We start from the raw sequence: 24,739 nt of genomic DNA on the forward strand, positions 1-24,739 counted from the left end.
AGAGACTTAGGCAGAGGGAGAAGCAGGCTCCTGGCAGGGACTCAATCCCAGGACCCTGGGATCATGACATAAGCTGAATGCAGACGCTCAACCACTGAAACATCCAGGCGTCCCAGCTGAGCAGTTTTAAAAGTATACTCAGATATTTATTGCAGGGGAGCCCGATGTGGGACTCAATCCCAGGACCCTGGGATCATGCCCTGAGCCAGAGGCAAACGTTCAACCACTTAGCCACCCAGGTATCCCAGGAAAGATCACTTTAATCTTAGGAATTTAATTTAATCCTAGGAAGTTGTACAAAACCTATTTTTTCACGTGGTTCAACCAAAACTTTAAATGCTCCCAAGTGAATCTGCACTGAAATTTGTTTAGTTGAATTCTTTTTTTTTTTTTAAGATTTTATTTATTTATGGGCAGCCTGGGTGGCTCAGCAGTTTAGCACCACCTTCAGCCCAGGGTATGATCCTGGAGACCTGGGATCGAGTCCCATGTTGGGCTCCCTGCATGGGGCCTGCTTCTCCCTCTGCCTGTGTTGTGTCTCTGCCTCTCTCTCTCTCTCTCTCTGTGTCTCTCATGAATAAATAAGGAAATAAATAAGGAAATATATTTTTTAAAGATTTTATTTATTTACTTGACAGAGATAGAGTGCAAGGGAGCACAAGCAGGGGGAGTGGCAGAGGGAGAGGGAGAAGCGGGCTCCCTGCTGAGCAGGGAGCCCGATGTGGGACTCGATCCCAGGACCCTGGGATCACGATCTGAGCTCAAGGCAGATGATTAACTGACTGAGCCACCAAGGTACCCCACTTAGATGAATTCTCAATGTAAACTGTTCCTGAGAAGAAAGAAAGAGAGAGAAGAAAAATGAGAGAGAGAGAGAGAGCCCAACTGACCAATAACTAAAGCTTACCTTTTCCAGTTGAGATGTGGGGGCAGACATCTTCTTCCATTCTGGAAAGAGGCCAGATTTATCCAGAGAGTCTCTCCTGGGGGTAGATATAGAAGTTATAACAAAATTACCTGCTCAACTTCCCCATCTATGGAAGCTCTATGGAATGAGATCCACTGGCTTGGGGTCACTGCAGTAACCAAATCCAGAAAGTAAACATCACATCTGATTTACCTTTGAAGGAATGTAGACAATCATATAAGCAACTGTGCACAAACACACTTACTCCCCCACTCCTAAGGGACAGCAGGGGCAGTTGCTACTGGTCCAGGGAGACTCCTCTAAGATACAGCAGCCCATGGAAGTTAGCACGCTCCAGAAGGCTGTGCTCAGAGCCAACAGCAGATGTACTACTGACAAACTTGTGGCAAGGTCAGAGAAAATACTTAATTTGACTTGCTGAGGACAGAAGGAAGACACACTGAAGGTATAGGAGCCCTGCATCTTGAACTTGACAACAAAATGTAGTCGGAGGTGCAGGCACTCGCAGGGATTTCACCTGGACAGGCTATCTGAGTCAGCTGTATAGCTGTCCAGACTCTCACTCTCGGCCTCCAGTGCACTCTTTCCACTTTTCAGCTTAGGCACATCAAATGGCACACTAGAATAAAAACCAAAGGCCAATATGTAAAGGAAGTAGGCTCTCCTGCTGGGAATCAGGCTTCCTCCCAACCCATTCACAATGGGAGCCTGAGTGGTCTTTCTAGATAAATATCTGAGTATACTTTTAAAACTGCTCGGCTGGGACGCCTGGATGTCTCAGTGGTTGAGCGTCTGCCTTCAGCTTAGGTCATGATCCCAGGGTTCTTGGATTGAGTCCCTGCAAGGAACTTGCTTCTCCCTCTGCCTAAGTCTCTGCCTCTGTGTGTGTGTGTGTGTGTGTGTATTTCTCATGAATAAATAAATAAAATCTTTTTTTTTAAAGGATCTCAATTAATTTCACTTGGCTGCCAGGACATGACTCTCTCCTGGCCCTCTGACCTCACTGGGGTCCCCTTCTCAGGGTCTTCTGCTGGTCTTTCATCTCCTAAAGCTCTAATCTTTGGATTGTGTCCAGGCGTGTTCCTTAGACTGCTTCTCTTCACTATCTAGAATTATTCCTAAATGATCTCATCTCATCTCATGGCTTTAAATATCCTCTATAAACCAATAACTCCTAAATTTATCTCTCACTCGAATGCCAGGCTTGTATTTCCAACAGCCTACTTGACATTTCTGCTTGGATGTCTCAAACACAGCAAGGGCAAAACTAAAGCCCTAATCCTCCCCCCAAATCTGCTTTTCCCTCAATTTCATCAAATGGCAACTTCCTCCTTTCATTTCTCTGGTCAAAAATCTTAACAGTTTCCCTTGACTCCCCTTATTCTCTCACAATACAAACCCAATCTGTTAGCAAATACTCTTGGCTCTGTCTTCAATTATATCTAGAAACTGACCGGTTCTCACCCCCTCAACTGACGTTGCTTTGGTCCAAACCACCATCACCTAGCTACTGGTCACATTATGGTCACAATAGCCTCCTGAATGAACTCCCTACTTCTACCCTTTTCCCTACACAATCTAACCTCAATAGACAGTCAAAATGAGCTTTTAAAATATAAATCCAATATAGAATTACCAAATGACCCAGCAATTCCACTTTTAGGTATATACCCAAGAGAACTGAAAACATGTGTCCACACAAAAACTTGTACATGAATGTTCATACCAGCATTATTCACAATAGCCAACAGGTGGAAATAGTCTGTCCACCAATGGATGAATGGATAAACAAAATGTAGTATATCCATACAATGAAATATTACTGTCAAAAAATACAGTTCTGATACATACTACAACATAGGTGAACCTTGAAAACATTATGCTAACTGAAAGAAGCAAGACATATTTTATATGATTCCACTTATGTGAAGTATCCAGAGCAGGCAAATCTACAGAGACAGGAGGAAGATTAGGGACTAGAGGAAACAGAGAGAGAATGCTGAATGGGTGTGGGGTTTCTTTTTGAAGTCATGAAAATATTCTGATGTTAGACAGTGGCAATCGATGGTTACAGAACATTCTCAAAGTGCTAAAAGCCTCCAAATGTCATACCTTAAAATTGTTAAAACAATTAATTGTATGTCATGTGAGTTTCACCTCAATTTCAAAATAGAAAAAACATCATGTCACTCGGAGTGAGATTCCTTACAAGCGCCAACAGTCTTTTGTGATCTGCTTCTAATCCCTTCTCTGTCTTCATCTCCTACCACTCCCCCCTTGCTCCCTCAGTTCCAGATTACTCAAACGCACCAAATACAAACTCATCTTCCGCTTTCTTTGCCCATTATGCTTTTCCCCCAGATCCTCTCAAAAGTTTGCTCCCCGTCTGCTTCATGTCTTTGCTCAGATATCATTGTATTATTGAGACTTTTCCCTGGCAATCCTAAGTAAAACAGCATGTGTACACACATGTCTTCCTGCCACTCCCTATCCCTTTAGACAGCTTTGTCTTCTCTATAGCACTTGTCAACATCTGATTTGATATGTTTACTTGATTATTGTCTGTGTCTCCCTGTCCCCAAATCTAAGCTCCACAGGCAAGGAACTTTATTGTATTTACCAGTGTATCCCAAGGCCTAAAACAGTGCCTGACATATAGTAGGCATTTGTAGACATTTGTTTTAAAAATATGTCAATTAACATATGAACAAAGAACAAAGTAACCAGGAAAAAAAAAAAAGAACAAAGAAACCAGAATCTATAATGTCTTAGGCAGTAAAGAATAAACATTCCAATTTATGACATCATGTTTGCAATAGTTTTATGAAAAAAGGCAGCAGGGGTTGAAATCCTAGGGCATGCAAGAGGTGAAACAGTGGTCATTTCCTGAGAGATAGCTCTATAGTTCAAGGCGCAGTAGGGAAGTTGATTTCATTTTTACTTTAGAATCATTCTTTTTCTCCCTTTGCTCCAAAGAATAAAGAATCCAAAGCAGAACCATTCCTCTAGAGAAGTAGTTTAACAATAACCCATGGAGTGTGTTTTCTGCTTGTATTTTTTCCTAATGATTAATACGTACTAATCCAAAGCTGATACAAATAACCCTAGGGCAAAAAGGCAATTATTGGCATCTGTGCAGTAAAAAATAGACTAAGAGATGAGAGTCCTGGGCTCTAACTATCTGTATGATCTCAGGTAAATTATTTATCTGTTTTCTTTTCTGTAAAAATAAGAGGGCTGAATTTGATTACCTCTGAGACTCCATAATTTGATGGCAAAGATCATTTATGGCCACTTAATCTGCTTCCATGTTTAGGATAAATAAGTCTTCTGGATCCAATGAGACAAGAGGTCATAGACAGCCAGAAGCAGTAGGTCTCAGAAATTACATTCTGACCGATGATGTCAGATGTGTTAATCAGATTCAGAAAATAAAAGTTGTTTTTATCCTTATCCACCAAGGAAAAAGGGGGCCTCATCACCTAGAACAGATGAGTCACCCACCCAATGCTGTGTGGATTAAATCACAGTACATACATACCATGAAACACCATACATATGGCAAAAAGAATGATAGACCCTTAGTGCAGACATGGAGAGGTGCCGATGTTTTATTTTTCTACAATTGTTCCTTTTACACCTTGAGTTATAACTGACCTAAGTAACACATGGTTAAGTGTGTGATTTGATGAGTTTTAACATGTACATACACTTGTGAAACCATCACCGCAATTAAGTTAGTGAATACTCCTATCACTCTCAACAGCTTCCACTCACTCCTTCATAATCCATTCCTCCCTGCTTACCTCTGTTCCCAGACAGAAAGTGCTGATCTGCATCTGCCACTACTCTTTGGTTTGCATTTTCTAGAGCTTTATATAAACAGAATCATACAGTATGCCCTCTCTTTTGTTTGGCTTCTTTCAACTCAGCATGATTATTTTGAGATTCACACATATTATTTATTGCTCGTATCAATAGTTTATTCCTTTCCATCACTGAGTAGTATTCCACTGTATAAACAAACCACAATTTATCCCTTTACCTGTTTATAGACATTTGAGCTGTTTCCAGGTTTTGGCTATTGCAAACAAAGCTGCTATGAACATCCATGTACAAGTCTTTGCACGGACACATGCTTTTGCTTCTCTTGAGTAAATACTGAGGAATGGAATGGGTGAAACACAAGGTAAAGCATATTTAACTAAACTCCTATTAGACTGGTTTTCAAAGAGGCTGCACTGCTGCACATTCCCACCAACAGTGTAGGAGAATTCCAGTTGCTCTACATCCTCACCAATAATTGGTATGGTTAGTTCTTAAATTTTAGCCATTCTAATGGTTATACAGTAGCATTTTATTATGATTTTTTCATATTTCCCTAATAACTAAAGGTGTTGAGAGCATCTTTTTATGTGCTTATTCAATACCTGTATCTTGCCTTTGGCAAAGTGTCTGTTCAAATATTTTGCCAAGTTTCTACTGGATTATCTATACTATTGAGTTTTTTAAATTCTCTCTCTTTCAGTTTTTACCATTTACTATGTATGTAGTATGACAGTTTTTTTAAAAAGAAATTAAAAATGTAAGAATCCAATTTGTACATTTAGATAGTCTGGTAGTCCATCACCAAAACTAGTAATGCCCATTAACAATAATAGTCTGGGGCAGAAGCAGTGAGGTTACTGGGGACTCGTTTTACATATTTCTAATATTGCTTTTCAACAATCATACAAAACGTGATTAAGTCGTTTCCCTTTGGCTCAGGGAAATTTAGGGGAAAAACACAAGTAAAAAGCCAAAAAAAGAAAAAAAGAAACACCAGCAGCTACCAAATAAGGAGTAAAGGCTCCTGTCATAAAGTTCAAAAAGTCATGGCTAAGAAAACAGAAGAATGATTTAGCTCAGCAAAATTCCATCCAATACAGAGATGTACAGAGTGAGTAGGCAGTCCTGGAATAAGACAAGGAAAACAAAAGTTCTCAAGATTTTTAGTCCCAGGTATCAACAGATGCAGACAAGACTGCTGGGGTATGTCATCTCTCAGGACACTGCTAGGAGTTAGATGATGTATCCAAAGCTGGACCATGTGAGCCTGGACATTTAAGAGAATTTCAGCAGACCAAACCCCAAGACCCCCAAGTTGCCTTTTGCTTTCCCCTTAGGTTCCAATAAAAGAAGTATATAGAAAGCAATATTTTATGCTTGAAGTACAGTTGGGGGTATGGAAGAGATAAATTGTTTCAGGTTGAGGTGAGAAGGAGGTGTCAAGGAGAATTCACACACTATATCAGAGCAAATAAAAGATATAGGCAGAAGAACTTCCTAGCTTCAACATGCGTAAAATGAGAAGAAATGGTCTGGCAGATAAATATATAAATTGCCATGGGGTGGAGAAATAGAAACAACTTGCAAGATGGTCAAAGAACTATTCTGGAGAAGAGTATAACCCTCAGAAAATAGATTGCTTGTGAGTGCTTTATACTATATAGAAACTCAATAAGAATATATATTTGATAAAGCATAAGAGTGCAAACAGGAAAGATGGAAAAACAACAAAATTGGGGTAAAAGGAAGATTGAGAGCAAAGAATAAATTAAAACCTAATCAAGATAATTCACTTTTTTAGGTATTTATTTGAGAGATAGAGAGAATAAAAGACAGAGAGAAAGAGAGAGAAAGAGAGGCACACGAGGTAGGGAAGAGCAGAGGGGGAAGAGCACTGAGCACAGAGCCCAATGCAGGGCTTGACCTCAGGACCCTGAGATCATGAGCCTGAGATCATGATCTGAGCTGAAATCGAGAGTCTGACATTTAACCGACTGAGCCACCCAGGAATCCCAAGATAATTCATTCTAAAAGTACATTAGATATAGCAAAAGGAAAGGGGAAAGGGGGAGGAAAGAAAATGGCTGAAAATCAAAGCATAGAGGAAAAGGTTGGGTTAATCACAGTGAATTGCTTTTACCTTTCTTTTCTCTTGCATTTGATACTAAAAGAAAAGGAGGATAAATAAATAAGAAATCCAACGTCCCTAGGGTGGGAAATTTAACTAAAAAAAAAAAAAAAAACAGAAAAAAAGCTCAGAGGATATGACATAGAAAAATTTTCCAGGGGCACCTGGGTGGTTCAGTGGTTGAGCATCTGCCTTTGGCTCAAGTCATGATCCTGGAATCCTGGAATCGAGTCCCATCGCAGGCTCCTGCAGGGAGCCTGCTTCTCCAACTGCCTATGTCTCTGCCTCTCTCTCTGTGTGTGTCTCTCATGAATAAATAAATAAGATCCTTTAAAAAAAAGAAAAAGGCAATTTTAAAAAATGTCCTGGTTTTATTGTCCTGCCCCTACATTGTTCAGAATCAGTACAATTCTTGCTCTCATTTGATGGAAGCTGTCTTTGGTAAAAGGGATTCTTTAGACAGGTCACTAGGAGCATCTTGCCCTTCCTCTCAATAAGCATATTTTCTACTTAATAAAAAAGCTTGTAGTTTAAAAGCATCTCCAGTTATAGCCAGGCAAAAACATGAATGGAAGAGCTACTTACATGAATATATGAGATTTCATATCTCTTAATTGCTACACAAGTTTTACAGACTTGAAAAGGGCTACTTTGACAGCCTCGGAGCAAAAGCCCTAACTTATTAATAGTTGTAACCTTAACCTATTGAAAAACAATATGAGGCCAGAAAAGAGAGCAACTCAGGGAATTCTCAGGAATGAGAGTGTGGGCAGCCCGGGTGGGACAGCGGTTTGGCGCCGCCTGCAGCCTGGGGTGTGATCCTGGAGACCTGGGATCGAGTCCCGCATCAGGCTCTCTGCATGGAGCCTGCTTCTCCCTTTGCCTGTGTCTCTGCCTCAATCTCTCTGTGTCTATGAATAAATAAATAAAATCTTTTTTTTAAAAAAAAGGAATGAGAGTGTAAGAGGTCGAGAGTGAAACATTGTGTAGCAGGTAAGGCAATTACCTCTGTCAAGGGGAGAGCAAAGTATCCCTTTTTTTCTTCTTATTGCCTCCCCCAAAGCTAGTAGAAATTGTCCTTACATCATCAATAAGAGAGGCTTGGTGATTAGAGCAGAAATATTCTCATCCAGCCCAACCACCACTTCCTCTTCCCAGAATTTCTTGGGGAAAATTATAATGATTGATTTGTATGCATAGGAGGTGGCCACTCTCAGATGACAATTAAGGAAGGTTTGAGAATGTACTAGAGAATGTCTGAACAGTAACAGGGACATTTCTAGCAGTAGCAGAAACAGAGAAGGCTGGCTGGTGTATGGATGAATGCCAGCCAGCAGAAGCCAAGGGGCCCAGCACAAGGTTGAGCATCTATCTGCCTTCAGCTCAGGGTGTGATCCAGGGATCAAGTCCCATAACAGGCTCCCTGCAGAGAGCCTGCTTCTCCCTCTACCTATATTTCTGCCTCTCTCTGTGTCTCTCATGAATAAACAAAATCTTTAAAAAAAAGAAAAATATTCCAGCAATGAACAAAGGACTCATCAAGGGTACATATTAGGAGGATACAGAATGATCACCACTGAGACATGTGTGTACATACACACACACGCACAGTAAGTTACCTACAAGGGAGAAAAACAGAAGGCTTGCTGACCTCAGACTTCATCACAGTCACACTCAATAGTAGAAGACAATGGAATAATGTCTACAAATTATAAGGGAAAAAAAGTGTGACTCAAGAATACAATATCCAGCCAAGATACCATTCAAGTATTAAGTCAGTAGGTAGACATTCTTAACATGAAAGAGTAAAATAAATATTGCTTCTGCAAGCCCTTCTTGAAGGAACTTCTCAGTGATAAAATCCAAACAACCAAGAAAAAAATGAAAGGAAAAAATTCAGAAATACAGAGAAGCCTTGGTACAAGGTTATAAGTATACTCCTGTTAAATATGAACAAAAACTAAACAGATAAAACAGGCAGATGGGGGCAGCCCCGGTGGCTCAGCGGTTTAGCGTCGCCTACAGCTCAGGGCGTGATCCTGGAGACCTGGGATCGAGTCCCACGTCGGGCTCCCTGCATGGAGCCTGCTTCTCCCTCTGCCTCTCTCTCTCTCCTCTCTGTGTATTCTCATGAATAAATAAATAAAATCTTTTAAAAAAAAACAGGCAGATGGTTTATGGTTGCATAACAGAATGTAAATGTTAGAAGTGCTGTCAAAGTAAAAGTAATTTGAGTATAAAAAATGAGAGTAGGGTAAAGTATTTGGAGAAAGTATAAGAAAGCTAATCTCTTTTTAAATTTTTATTTATTTTTTGAGAGAGACAGACAGAGCATAAGCACGAGCAGGGGAGAGGAGGCAGAGAGAGAGGAGAAGCAGACTCCCTGCTGAGCAGGAGGCCCAATGGGGGCTTGATCCCAGGACCCTGAGATCATGATCTGGGCCGAAGGCAGCCACTTAACCGACTGAGCCACCCAGGTGCCCCTAATTTCCTTCTCTTTCATAGCAGAGAGTACAGTGATAATATTGAAACAGGTAGATTTTTTAAAAATGACTAAGTGACTGACCCAGCACTCCACTCTTAGGTATCTACCTAAAAGGAATGAAAATGTATGTCCATACAAAAACTCATAATGAAAATTCATAGCTGCATTACTTATAATAACCAAAAAGTAAAAACAATCCAAATGTCCATCAACAGATGAACGGATAAATTAAATGTGGTATATACATACAATAGAACATTCGAATATATAATCAAATATTGTTTGGCAATAAATAGAAATTAGGTCCTGATACATGCTATAACATGGATGAATCTTGAATACATTACATTAAGTGAGAAAAGACAGTCACAAAGAATCACATATTCTTTTATTCCATTTAAATGAGATGTCCAGAATAGGCAAATATATATAGAGAGAAAGTAGATCAGTGATTGCTTAGGGGTGGGAAAGGATAAGGAAGTTGGGAGTTTTAGCTAAAAGAGTATAGAGTTTCTTATTAAGGTGATGAAAAGTTCTAAAATCAGTTAAGGCGATGGTTGCACAATTCTGTGAACACTAAAAACCACTGCATTATACATTATAAGTGGGTGAATTGTATGGTATGTGAATTCTATCTCAATAAAACTATTCCCTAAAAGACACTAGGAAAAAAATGACTACTCAATAGATTTTATGATTTTTTTTCTTAGAGGGATGTTAAAGATTAGTATCTTTTATGGTAAAGAAACATTTATCTGAAGATGAGCAATTCTTCAATTTTATTTCTTCTGTTTTATTCTGTTAAATTCAAGTAAAATTAAATAGCATGCTTTTAATGTATATATTATGATCCAATATTATACAGGTTTTTCAGCCTATCCACCCACCCATCCTTCTACCTGCATATATAGACAAATGATACCTTAAATAATTTTCACATATGAGTACTGTGGGTATTAGGAATTTGGGTGATTAGTTGCTTTCTTTATTGTTTCCTGTACAGGTTAAATTTTTAATCATGAGTATGTGTTATTTTTATTCATCTTTAAATTGGTCTTAAAAAGAAGAGAGTAAATATTCCAAAATGTTAATGTTAACATGTGAGTGGTAGCAATAGATTTTCCCCCTCTTTCTTTATTCTTTTCTATACTTTCCAAATTTTCCTGTCATAAACAGCTCTTCTTTGATAAATAGAACAAAGTTTAAAATAATAGAATTCAAAGGATGTGTAGCATCTCTGTAAATGATTGCTAGTTCTTACCTGGGCTCCTTCTGTTGCTCCTGAACGATCCTTCTTCCTGGCCAGATATCATCCATCTGTGACTGATGAAGAAGGGACTGTCCCACTGTCTCTCTTTTATTCACTTCGAGGTAAACAAAAGCATGGCAGAGTGGTGGTAATGAGAGGAGGGGGATGGAAACACATCCCACTTGCAGAAGGGATGGCAATATAATCTTTATATTCCCCACAGAGCCCATGAAGTAAAGACACCACTAGTAAGAATATATAATAGGATTCCAAGCCAAGGGATCTTTCACTGACGTCAAGTACCTCAAAAACAAAACAAAACAAATCCATTTCCAGACAGGGCCAGTACCTGCAGGTTTGCGGCGCAGGGACATCCTAATTATCTCACTGCCTGTGTGGTAAGCAAAGCGATTCACTTTCTGATCATAAAACCAATCTCCAGTTGCCTTCTTCAGCTCTCTGAGAAGGAATAAAGGAAAGTGACAAGTGAATTTTTTTTAAAATGGCTCTTGCCATTCAACTAACAAAGGCCGAGGAGGGAAATTCTCCCCACAGCCAGGGCCTCCTTGCCTCTCTCCACAGGCGATACTCACATCTCCTTGGTGCACACCTTACACCTCCAGGTACCACTGCTTTCCTGGATGCGGCAGTCCCGACACACCAGGTGATTACAACCCCGACAAGTGTTGGTCTTGGGAGTCAAACGGCCCAGGCTCTCCTGGCACCGGGCACAGGTCCGATCGCTATAGTATTGGCTGCCCCTCTTGGCCCCTTTCCTTTTGATCTCCAGTAGCTCATTCTTCAGTCGCCTGCCAAGACCCCAAAGAGAAGCACAAGTGCGTTCACAGTCTGCATAGGTTGCATGGAGAGTTGTTGAGCGGTAGACAGTAAGACTTTGGTTTGGTAATTAAAATTTGGTTCTACAAAGATTCAGATGCAATGAAACGTCGGGACACCTGCACCCCGATGTTTCTATCAGCAATGGCCACAATAGCCAAACTGTGGAAGGAGCCTCGGTGTCCATCGAAAGATGAATGGATAAAGAAGATGTGGTTTATGTATACAATGGAATATTACTCAGCAATTAGAAACGACAAATACCCACCATTTGCTTCAACGTGGATGGAACTGGAGGGTATTATGCTGAGTGAAATAAGTCAATCGGAGAAGGACAAACAGTGTATGTTCTCATTCATTTGGGGAATATGAATAATAGTGAAAGGGAATATAAAGGAAGGGAAAAGAAATGTTGGGAAATATCAGGAAGGGAGACAGAACATAAAGACTCCTAACTCTGGGAAACGAACTAGGGGTGGTGGAAGGGGAGGAGGGCGGGTGTTGGAGGGGAATGGGTGACGGGCACTGAGGTGGACACTTGACGGGATGAGCACTGGGTGTTTTTCTGTATGTTGGTAAATTAAACACCAATAAAAGTTAATTTAAAAAAAAAAAATTTGGTTCTACAGAAGCAACAACTTCAGAGCCCAAGGGAGGAATTGTATACTTATACATAAGTTCTTCTGAAAGTCACATGGGAGGTATAAGGAAAGGTCCAGATAAAATTGGTCAAAGGTCTGGGCACCCATGCTTTTTCCGGAATGCTTACCTAATCCTTTTCTCATCTGCTTTCCGGAGCTCCTCATCTCGGTGTAGAACACTGAGGATCAAATCCCTCTCCATCTCAGAGAGAAAAGAGAGGTCAAGTATCTCTGACATGATTTATTCTATATTTTTATTCTACTCTTCTTTCTTCAAATCAATCAGACCAGGAAAGCCACCACAGTTGCCTGAAATAAGATAAGGACTATTTTTCACACAGATAATTTACTCCAGAGTAGTCCCACAGCCCTAGAACCTCTTAGTAGGCTACTTTCCCCTTAAGCCAGGACAAAAAGACAATGTAGAAATATCTGACCTATTTACCATTCCTACTCCCACCTGAATCCTGCCCTTGAAAATGAGGCAGCTCTAGATTTTCAAGAAGGATAACTTATTCATGACTCTGGAAAAGGGCTGAGTCTTTCAGCATGAGCACATTAGTCTGGAATAAGCACAGAACAGCTGAGTTGAACTCTCCCTACAGCAAGTGAATCCTAGATCATCCAATTTTTCAATACTTTACATTTTCCCAAGTCCCAAATCTATTAAACCAAATAATCAGACAGCTGGTCTCTGTAGTAGAGAAGAAAACCACATGGGGACTTCTGCCAGTTGAAGCCCATTTTTCCTTTCCTGACCAGCTTCTGTGTTCTCAGGACTCAGATCGCTTTATGCTATACTCTAAAAGTTCCATCACCTACTCTATCTCCCAAAGTTCTTATTGCTACCACTACCTGAAGAATATCTTCATCCATTTCATGCACATTTGTTAAGCACTCACTCTGACGTGCATTGTGCAAAGTGCTAGGGATACAGTGATGACTAAGACACAATTCCTGTCCTTAAGTTCACAGACTAGTAGGGGACACAGATACGCATAAATACAGTACAATGCACTAAGTGCTATCAGAGGGATAATAAATTAAATGCTATGGGAACCTAAAGAAGGAAGCAATTAATTCTATCTTGCATAGAGAGAGAAGAGAATGACCTGTATACATGGAAGGTTTCACAGAAGAGGTGAATTTTTCCTTATAAAGCAGCATATTTTTGTTGGTGGGAGGAAATGGTAGGAAAGATAGGTTTGGGCTAAATTTTATAACTCTCATTCTTTTTTTAAAGTTTTATTTATTTACTTATTTGAGAGAGAGAGAAAGAATGAGCAGGGAGAGAGGCAGGAAGAGACGCAGAGGGAGAGGGAGAGGGGAAAAGCAGACTCTCTAAGCAGGGAGCCTCAATGTAGGGCATTATCCCAGGACTCTGAGCCAAAGGCAGAGGCTTAACTGACTGAGCCACCCAGCCACCCCTATAACTTGCATTCTTGAAAATTAAGAATTTTTGCATTTATTACATAGACAATAGAAGTCCATCAAACATGTTTGTTGTTGCTTTGTTTTTGATGTTGGGAAATTAAATGATTAAATCCATTTTACTCTAGCTTTAGTACAAAAGAACTGATTCAAAAGACAAACTGAAGTGCAATCTGGAAGTACATAACACACTGTAAAATATGTGCATTCCTTACCCAAGCAATACCACTTCTAAGAATCTACCTATAGAAATATTCATACAAATGTGCAAAGAACAATATATATACAAGAATGTTACTGTAACATTATTTGTAAGAACAAAACAAAGAAGTTGTTTAAAAAAAATACTTCCATATAATGGCATACCATGCAACCATTAAGAAATGTGGTAGATCTGTTTGAAAATGCATCTTGGAGTAGAAAAAATAAGTAGTTGCCAGACTATACTGAATGATTTGTTTGGTAAAGTATTTACCTATACATTTGTATATGCAGAGAAAAAAGTCTGGAACAAAAACCACGATCATTGGTTTCTCTTGCGGAGGATTGGGAGGGGCAACTTTCACTTTTTTTACTGTATATAGTTATTATTTTTTTACGTAAAGAAGTCTTACTTTTAAGTCCTAAAAAAGAAATTTCAGAGGAGACAGGGGATTATTGTAATAGTCCAGACAAAAGACAATCTATGTTTACCAAGTGCACCTCTACCCAACTTGGCAAGTCATTTTATTTGTCACCCTCTAGTTTCTCATGTGCAAAATGATATATTTCACAAAGTTATCAAGAAAGTGAAATACTGTATGTTACAGGGCCAATCACAATGTTTGAAATCCATGTTTAACAATACACATACTTGCTGAATCTGCTACAGGGCAGGCGTAACCCAGGGCAGCAAGACAAAGAGCAGAGAATCAAGTTTGAGAAGCAGAAGTAACAGAATGGAGTGACTAAGAGGATGAAGAAGGCACAAAGATGCCTTACCTTACCTGTCTTGGTTTAACAACTGATAGATTAGTAATAATCCTAACAGTGAGAAGAGTTATAAGAGAAGAAACAGGTATGGAAGTAAAGCAAGAAGGTTCATTTTAGTCATATTGAGTTTGTGCTACATACAGGATATCCAGGTAATTAGGCTCAGAAAGTAGTTGGAGGCACAGGGCTGGTCCTCAGGAAGAGTGACTGTATCTGAAAGTACAGATTTGGTAGTCATGGCAGTCAAAGTGCTCAGGGTAGACAAAGCTGAAAGGAAATGAGGATCATCTTTACCTTTTCTGCTCTCCCTTAAAACTAGACCATGAGCCCTTTTCCACTCTTTTTTTTTTCCAATTACCTACAGGACAATAAAGACTATAAACAACGCAGCATAGTTATAAGGTTCCATCAACAGTTTCTTGACTTGGCTATTTCCTGGTCTTTATTGAACTGTAAGACACGAAGTTTCCTTCATGGACCCTTTCTTAGATAATCTTGAGAAAGAATTCTTAGTTTTCAAACCAAGGAGAATATTACACTCTCTGAGAACAAGGGCTTTTTCAATATTCTTCTTTGTATCTGGCCCAGCACCTAACATGATATTGTGAAAAAAGTGTTGCACCTGCTGCCACTACTGCTGATCATCACCCCATTAGTTCCATTTATTGAGAATTGACAATAATGGCAGACAATGCAGTACTTTATATATATTAATTTAATCCTCACAACAACCCTAAGAACGCAGTAGTATTATTATCCCTATTTTATAGATGAGGATCCAGGAAAGGTTAGGTTAACTTGCCCAGTAGTAAACAGAGTAAGTAAAGTTGCTGGGATTCAAGCCCAGGCAATCTGATTCTAGAGCTAGCACTCTACAGGCTCTGTCCAGGAAGGATCATGGCCAAAACTATTGTAAAATGTTTATCAGAGCAATCAAAAGCATTGTGCAAATGGATTCTCCTCTATGTGATTATGAATGGAGCACTGGCTAAAATATCAGCTGCTCATGAATAAAATAGGTATCTACCAATTGCCTAGCAGCTAAAGACCAAGGATGGCTGGCACAGGTACACTGGGAATGATAAGTAATAAAACAGGCACACTGACACAATAATGAGACCAAGTAATATTAAGACCGACAGATGTAAGAACATCATTGAGGAAATAAATACAGCACCATAAGAAAATGGAACTGCTAATGTTGTATATCTTCTCTCTGTTTTTCACTTATGGATCAGATCAACCAGAACTGCCTCCTCCTAAAATCTTAAATTCAGTAATCCCCATTTTTCTGACCATAGCTCATTCCCACTAGAGCTGTTCTTCAACCACTTCAAGACCACAGTCTCTCTTGTGGGATGCCTGGGTGGCTCAGTGGTTGAGCATCTGCCTTCAGCTCAAGGCATGATCCCAGAGTCCCGGGATCGAGTCCCACATCGGGCTCCCTGCAGGGAGCCTGCTTCTCCCTCTGCCTGTGTCTCTGGATCTCTCTGTGTATCTCTCATGAATAAAAAATAAAATCTTAAAAAAAAGACCACAGTCTCTTAAGTCCATCTTTCATTTTCTCTTGGTCTCCTTGCCTCCTGCTGATCTGTTTTCCTTTCCAACCCAAACTGGACTCCAAATGACTCAATGTTTGAACCATTCTCACAAGTATCTTCCATATCCATGTATCTTCATCCCTCTGCTACAACTGCCCATCAAAATCCCAAATCTGTACCAAAGCTATAGTCTTGCCTTTTATGCTCCTATACCCAAGCCCTACACAATTCTTGGTCTCCAACCTCAGGTGGACCCTCACTGTCACTTTTATGCCTTTTTACTGGCTCTTAGTTCAGGTTTTCACCTAGTTTTGCTTTACCTAGTTTTGCTTCAGGTTCTATTTTTAAGCCTTCATTAGTCCCATCTCATACTCCCACTTCCCTTTCCTCCAGTTCCTATCAGACATCCTTGTTTCACATTTGTAAAGAAAAAGGATTTAGAATCCACCACCTGTGACATCCTCAGCTCCCTGCCTCCTCTCCCCCATAACTTGCCAATATGACTCCTTTCAGAAAAGCCATCTCACCCCAACCCCACCTCTGACCATGGGTAGTTTCAAACCCTAACCCTGTCACCAGTCAGTTCGCTTGAGATGCAATCTTGCATAATCAGTAGTGGGGAGAAGAAAACAGGATAAGAAAAAAATTTTTGAAGCAAGGACAAAAAGGAAAGCATAGGGAAAAAATGAGACAAATAGCAAAAAGAAGATGGTAAAAACAAGCTCCAATGTTATTAGTGAACGTTAAAAAAACATATATGAGCAAAACTCACCCGTTAAAATGCAGAGGTTAACAGACTGGATAACATTTTTAAAAATCCAGCTAAGTGCCATTTTACAAGGGACACATCTAAAACAAAGATGAGGAAAGATTGAAAATAAGATGGAAAAAGATATACCAGGTAAATGCCAACCCAAAGAAAGGTGATGTAGCTACATTAACATCTAAAAAATAAAACTTTGAGATAATAAAAGCATTATAACACATAAAGAAAATCAGTACATAGAGTAAATAAGCCTGTATGCCCTAATTTAACACTTCCAAATATATAAAGGAAGATTAAGTATACCAAAGAAAAACTAAAAATTCAACCATCAAAATGAAAGATTAACATACCTCTTTCAGTTACTGACAGAACAGGCAGATAAAAAATTAATAAATATATAGACAAGTTCAACAACAAAATAAGCTTGATTTAGTGGACATATATAGAAATCTATATCCAACTGGAAAATTACATTCTTTTCAAGTACAAATGGAACATCTACCTCAAAAATTATCATGTACTAAGTTATAATACAAGTCTCAGTAAATTTCAGAGAAACCATTCTCATACAGATCAGGGTCTCTGACTTCAATGGAATTAAATATGAGGTCAATAACAAAAGATCATTTCTAATCCCAAAACATTATGGAAATTTAAAGACATTTCTAAGTAACTCATAGGTCAAACAAAAATTAGAACTGTAGGGGATCCCTGGGTGGCTCAGTGGTTTAGCGCCTGCCTTTGGCCCAGGGTGCAATCCTGGAGTCCTGGGATCGAGTCCTGCGTGGGGCTCCCTACGTGGAGCCTGCTTCTCCCTCTGCCTGTGTCTCTGCCTCTCCCTCTCTAGGTCTACCATGAATAACTAAATAAAATCTTTTAAAAAAATTAGAACTGTAGCAAATCTATCATTAATATCTTAATAGAAGAAAACCTGCTGGCTGTTTTACCACCACTGTCACTCCCATACTGTAGAATGTCTTCTAGAAATTCAAAAAGGAAAATGTGGAATAAAAGTAATGCTTTTTATGCAAATAGTTTTATGGTAGGTGATATAACACATCTTGAAAAGCATAACTTAGAAAAATCATGGATGCACAGGTAAAACCAGACAGGTTTGAAGTTAGGAAACCTGTGACCTTTCATATTCTCCCAACTGATGAATACTACGGTTTAGTGGAGAAACCAAACCCCAAAATTACTTGTTAACACTCTTCACTGAAATTCAGTCCCAGATGTGTTGTCAAAAGAGCAAGGATTATCTATTGAGAAAACCACAGCTCAGGTAACATGAGTTTCCATGCCCAAACTCTGATGGACAATTTGTTCCATGTTAATTGTGGGGTGTCAAGACTCAGATTAAATATCTTAATATGGCACCCTTGTGGGACCTCATACCCATGGGAAGTTATTTTAGAAAGGATGGTTTGTTGACTTGGAAAATTATATACACTTACCACTCAAAATTCAGGATATTTTAACCCAAATACAAAAGCCAGGGGAAGCTGAAAATCTATCAAAATGGAAGGTTAACATACTCTCTCAATTACAGATCCAAGTAGATATAGCTAATTATACCCTAAACCTAGAGATTAGAAGATAATAATAATTAATAAGTGAACATTAATACTAACAGCTAGTTTTCAAGAAGTGGTGGCGAGACTGCTCTCGAGTTATTTTAAATTCTGAAGATGAGGTATAAAAACAAAAAACTGGGTCAACTGGTAGGAAGCATAGAATGAACATAATGGTGTAAGACAGACTTAGATTCAAATCTTAGCTTTGCTACTTATTAGGTATATGACCTTGGACAAGGGCCCAAAATATATTAAAAATGTAGAAATCCTTATAAAAATAGTATTTACATTAAAAATCATTGTTCGTGCTCCCAAAGTTGAAACTGTGTTTACTTTGTTGGGCACCTTGGTACCTTTCTCTCTCCTAAATACATAGTGCATGTTCAAACTAGAAACTTATACCATATGCAACCTCCTTGGGGGCAGGCACTGTATCTGGACTTCATATCCTCAGGAACTTACTTAGCACAGTGTCTGATACACAATATATGTTCAATAAATGTTTACTGAATGTCTTCACCCAGAAATCTATGTATGTGTTTAAACTTAACTCACAGAAATTGAAGAGCAGTAATAGAGGTGAGAGAAAAGTGGTTTTTGTTTTCCTGAAGCAGGATGGTGTCATGATTAAGAGTACAGACTCTGGAACCAGACTGCTTACATTTGAATTCCAACCTCACTATTCAATAGTTGTGTGACCCTGGGCAAGTTACTATACCTCTCACTGCTTCAATTTCCTCATTTGTAAAATGAAGATAATTACCTACCCTTTGGGGCTTGTTATAAAGATTAAATGAGTTTTTAAAATATGTAAAGTGCTTGAAGTAGTGTTCAAGAATGTTGATAACAACAACAACAAAAAAGAATGTTGATAACAGAGGGATCCCTGGGCGGCTCAGTGGTTTAGCGCCTGCCTTTGGCCCAGGGCACGATCCTGGAACTCCAGGATCGAGTCCTTCATCAGACTCCCTGCATGGAGCCTGCTTCTCCCTCTGCCTGTGTCTCTGCCTCTCTCTCTCTCTCTCTCTCATAAATAAATAAAATCTTTTTTAAAAAGAATGTTGATAACAGAGAATGTTATCTGTTACTTTATTTTGTCAGGTTTATATGTGTACTCATGCTTTAAGACTGAACTGGGGGACATCTGGGTGGCTCAGTGGTTGAGCACCTGCCTTCAGCCCAGGGCATGATCCTGGTCCCAGGATTGAGCCCCACATCAGGCTCCCTGCACGGAGCCTGCTTCTCTCTCTGCCTATGTCTCTGCCTCTCTCTCTCTCTCGACTAAATAAATAAAATCTTTTAAAAAAAGACTTAACTGGGACTTGAAAATGGCATTTACTTTCTTTTAAAGAATATAGACAAATCGCGAGTTAAAGTGCATCTAGACACGATTTAAAGTTTCATTGTTTTTAGAAATGAGAAACTATGCTGACAATATTCAAGTGACAGAATTTCAGAAAAACTGATCCATGTTCAAGGACAAAAAGACTGAACTGGTACTAATGTGTTCCTATAAACCTACAAGTAGTAATTATGTGATGGTCTTGCATATAAATTCTATTGGATTATCGGTTATGTCCCATCAAAGTGATATGTTAAGAGCATTTTGCTGTTTGGACCAAGGAAAATGGACAATTTTGGTAAAATTTATACTTAACTGAACATGAAAAAGTGAACCAGAGTCTTTCAAAGTATATTAGTTTAACCAAGAAGCTCCAAATTAAACTGCTGTTGTTACGCAAACGATACTATGTTTTATACAGGAACTGACTAGTGATGAGATTTACACTGCTATGTGTCAGATTCTGTATATTCTTGAATATAGATAATCAGAATTGATATAGCTATGACAAAAATGTGATAGTGTCTATATTTTGAAAGGTTAGAATGAAACTGGGCTACAAATTATAATTGGTAATGAAAATTTGGGATTTTTTAAAAGATTTTATTCACTCATGAGAGACACAGCCGGGGTGGGGGGGTGCGGCGGCAGAGACACAGGCAGAGGGAGCAGCAGGCTCCATGCAGGGAGCCTGACATGGGACTCAATCCCAGGTCTCCAGGATCAGGCCGTGGGCTGAAGGTGGTGCTAAACCACTGAGCCACCCAGGCTGCCCCTAAAATTTGGGATTTTTGAATGTCAGTGTACTTCTAATTCTAGCTAAGATGAAGTAACAAAAAAATGATTTCCACCTTGCCTGAAGCAAGCCACTGCCCCAAATGGATAAAATATATGAAACAGTTGTTGCTTTCAAGACACTGAACATCAGGCAATGAAGATCTGAGATCCCTGAGAGATAATAATAGGGTGAGAACTCTGATTTTCCAGGCTCACTGTCTTGAGACAGTTTCCAGGCTATGGTGCAGGGAACAGGGATGTAAGCAGAACTTGGTAAATTCCTTGAGCTGAGGTGACAGAGCTGAGAGTCAGAAAACCCAAGTGGCTAAAGTTCATAGGACAGAGTACCTGAGAGAGTTGCACACAGATCATTAGGGAGCTGCCAAGGGTTTCCCTTGAGTACTCAGCAGAGCACTGGTCAGTGCATGGCATGCCTGTGATGAAAGTACCCTAGGCCAAGGACAGAACCAACTGAAAGGATTCAAAAGAACACTGTCACCCACATAGGGCCAGGAATAGTGCCTGTTCTACCACACAAATTGAAAAACTTTATGATTCACAGGGCATGAGACAAAGTACTCATAAGAGTCTTGGTTCCATAATGGGAATTAATTAGCCCCAGAATATGTATACTGCTCTTGTCCTGCCTAATGAATCTAAACAAAACAGCCTGAAAGGATCAATCTGTTTCCAAGTAATTCAAGTACATCCCAGAACAGAGCTCAAGCATATTTGTAGTAATATAAAAATATGCAGCACTCAGCAAAGTAAAATTCACAATATATGGTACCCAATAAAAAACTAACAGGCATGATTTACAATGAAATGGATGAAGCTAGAGGGTATTATGCTAAATTAAATAAGTCATATACGGAAAGGCAAATACCATATGATTTCATTTGTATGTGGAATCTTTAAAAATGAAACAAATAAATAAACAAAAAAAGAAACTAAGAACAAACTAGTGGTTGGCAGAGTGCAGGGGGTGTGGAATAACAAGTAAATGGGTGAAGGGGCGTGGGAGGTACAGGTTTCCAGTTTTGGAATGAATAAGTCACAATGATGAAAGGTACAGCATAGGGAACACGGTCAATGACATTTTAATAGTGTTGTAAGGTAACAGATTGTACCTACACTTGAGGTGAATTCAACATAGCATAACTTAGAGAGTTATGAAATCATTATGGTGTAAACCTGAAATTAATATAATACTATGTGTCAATTATACTTCAATTAAAAAAATTAACAGGCATGCAAAAACGTAGGAAAATACAGTCCGTGAAGAGGACATAAATCATAATAAACTCACCAAAAACTGACAAAAAGGTTAGAATTAGCAAAAAAAAAATCATTAGAACAGTCATTTTAACTGCATTCCAATTTTTAAAAGTTAAATAAAGACATGGAAGATCTTTTATAAATACCCAAATCAAACCTAGAGATAAAAACTACAAAATCTGAGATGAAAAAATACACAGAATGGGGTTAGCAGCAGATTATACTTTGTAGTAGAAAAAATTAATTCAAATCAAATATAATTAATTAATTAAAATTATCATTATTAAATTATAATTAAATAATTAAATAAATTATAATTGTTATAATTAAATATTATTACAAATAAATTAATTATTAAATAAATTATGATTATTAAAATTAAATATCAATTAAATTTTAATTAGTTAATTCAAATCAGATAAAAAGCTTCTGCACAGCAAAAGAAACAGCCAACAAAACTGAAAGACAACCTACAGAATGGGAGAAGATATTTGCAAATGACATATCAGATAAAGGGCTAGTATCCAAGATCTATAAGGAACTTATGAAACTCAACACCCAAGAAACAAACAATCCAATCATAAAATGGGCAAAAGACATGAATAGATATTTCACCAAAGAAGACATACACATGGGCAACAAGCACATGAGAAAATGCTCCACATCACTTGCCATCAGGGAAATACAAATCAAAACCACAATGAGATACCCCTCACACCAGTGAGAATGGGGAAAATTAACAAGACAGGAAACAACAACTGTTGGAGAGAATGTAGAGAAAGCACAAACCCCTTGCACTGTTGGTGGGAATGTGAACTGGTACAGCCACTCTGGGAAACTGAGTGGAGGTTCCTCCAAGAGTTAAAAATAGAGCTACCCTGTGTCCCAGCAATTGCACTGCTGGGGATTTACCCCAAAGATACAGATGCAGTGAAAGGCGGAGATACCTGTACCGCAATGTTTATAGCATTGTCCACAATAGGCAAACTGTGGAAGGAGCCTCCGTGTCCATTGAAAGATGAATGGATAAAGAAGATGTGGTCTATGTATACAATGGAATATTACTGAGTCATTAGAAATGATGAATGCCCACCATTTGCTTCGATGTGGATGGTATTGGAGGGTATTATGCTGAGTGAGGTAAGTCAATCGGAGAAGGACAATCATTATATGGTTTCATTCATATCGGAAATATAAAAAATAGTGAAAGGGATCATAGGGCACAGGAGATAAAATGAGTGGGAAAAATCAGAGAGGGTGACGAAACATGAGAGACTACTAACTCTAGGAAATGAAAAAGGGGTAGTGGAAGGGGAGGTCAGCAGGGGGGATGGGGTGACAGGGTGATGGGCACTGAAGGGGACACTTGAGGGGATGAGCACTGGTGTTATACTATATGTTGGCAAATCAAACTCCAATAAAAAATATACAAAAAATTTTTTTAAATTAAATTAAAAATTCTCCCCTTTGAAAGATGCTGATAAAAAAAATAAAAAGACATTTACTAGAAGAAAACATCTGCAAATAGTATATCTAATAGGACTTGTATCCAGAATATTAATATATAATGAAATCTTAAAACTATAATTTTAAAAAATTACAGAAAAAAATAAAAAAATAGAAAAATTACAGAACCCAAATTTTTAAATGGTTTAAATTTAAATGGGTTTAAGTGGATTATATTTTAATTTTTTTTAATTTTAATATATCACCAGATAAAACATATGAATAGCAAATCAACTCATGAAAATACGCTCAACATCATTAATCATTAAGTAAAATGCAAACTAATATCATGATGAGATAACACTACACAGTTATTGTAATGGCTAGATTAAAAAGTATACCAAATGTTGACCAGGATTTGAAGCAAGTAGAGCTCTCATGCACTGTAGTGGGAATATAAATGGTACAGCCACATTGGAAAAGATTTTAGTAATTTCTCAAAAAGTTAAACATATATCTCCCATATGACCCAGCCTTTCTATGTATAGGTATTTACCCAAGAAAAGCAAAAACATATGTCCATGCAAAGATTTGCATGTGAATGCTAATAACAGCATTAGTTATAATAGCCAAAAACTAGAAACAACACAAATGTTTATTAAGATGTGAATGGATTTTTTAAAAGGTGGTATATGGAATACTACTCAATAATAGAAAGGAATGAGCTACTACAATATGCAATACAGCTCAGTCTCAGAATAATAATGCTGACTGAAAAAAAAGTTGAACAAAAAGGAATACCTATAAAACTCTAGAAAATGAAAATTAATGTATAGTGGCAGAAAACAGATCAGTAGCTGCTGGATAGGGGTTTTATAGTAGAGAAGGATAGGAAGGAAAGATTATAAAATGGCACAAGGAAACTTGAAGGTAAAGAATGTTTACTGTCTTGATTTTGGTGATAGTTTAAATATATATACATATATATATCAGATGTCAAAATTTATCAAACTCTATACTTTTTAAAATGTAGTTTATCATATGTAAATTTTATCATATGTAAATTATACCTCCATAAAGTTTGTTTTTTAAAGTTTTAAAATTAAATATAACCATATCTTGTAATCAGAGGTTTTACCACCCCAGAATACCTATAAAACACTAGGAAATTCTAAATGTATTCAAACAATAAAATGTTGTTTTATGTCAGAGGGGTTTTTTCTTCTAAGAGGTGTTTTATTATATCTATTTATATGCATCTTATTTTTTATTGAAGTATAATTAACATATAGTGGTATACTAGCTTCAGGTGTACAATACGATTCAACAGTTCTATACGTTATTCAGTGCTCATCAAGAGAAGTGTACTCTTAATCCCCTTTGTCTATTTCACGCATCCCCCCCACCCACTTCCTCTCTGGGAACCACCAGTTTGTTCTTGTATTTAAGAGTCTGGGTTTTTGTCTTTTTTCTTTTTTCATTTGTTTGGTTTCTTAAATTCCATAAGTGAAATTGT

General features: G+C 38.3%; 1 protein-coding gene across 5 annotated transcripts in view; it reads right to left on the bottom strand.

Moving 5' to 3' along the window:
- SYTL4 (synaptotagmin like 4) overlaps positions 1 to 24,739 on the bottom strand; it is an 80,972-nt gene that overhangs the window by 15,258 nt on the left and 40,975 nt on the right. For 2 of the 5 annotated variants that reach the window (XM_041741001.1, XM_041741003.1), the window contains 7 exons: positions 16,813 to 16,889; positions 12,225 to 12,405; positions 11,212 to 11,427; positions 10,968 to 11,077; positions 10,631 to 10,733; positions 1,446 to 1,547; positions 908 to 983 (listed from right to left, as the gene is read on the bottom strand). In XM_041741001.1, coding sequence (XP_041596935.1) covers positions 908 to 983; positions 1,446 to 1,547; positions 10,631 to 10,733; positions 10,968 to 11,077; positions 11,212 to 11,427; positions 12,225 to 12,334 — 717 coding nt within the window. In that variant the 5' untranslated portion in view covers positions 12,335 to 12,405; positions 16,813 to 16,889. The remainder of the gene's footprint in view (positions 1 to 907; positions 984 to 1,445; positions 1,548 to 10,630; positions 10,734 to 10,967; positions 11,078 to 11,211; positions 11,428 to 12,224; positions 12,406 to 16,812; positions 16,890 to 24,739) is intronic. The other 3 variants (XM_041741004.1, XM_041741002.1, XM_041741005.1) reach the window with 2 other exon arrangements.

Source organism: Vulpes lagopus, chromosome X, assembly GCF_018345385.1.
Source record: "Vulpes lagopus strain Blue_001 chromosome X, ASM1834538v1, whole genome shotgun sequence".
Taxonomy (NCBI): Eukaryota; Metazoa; Chordata; class Mammalia; order Carnivora; family Canidae; genus Vulpes; species Vulpes lagopus.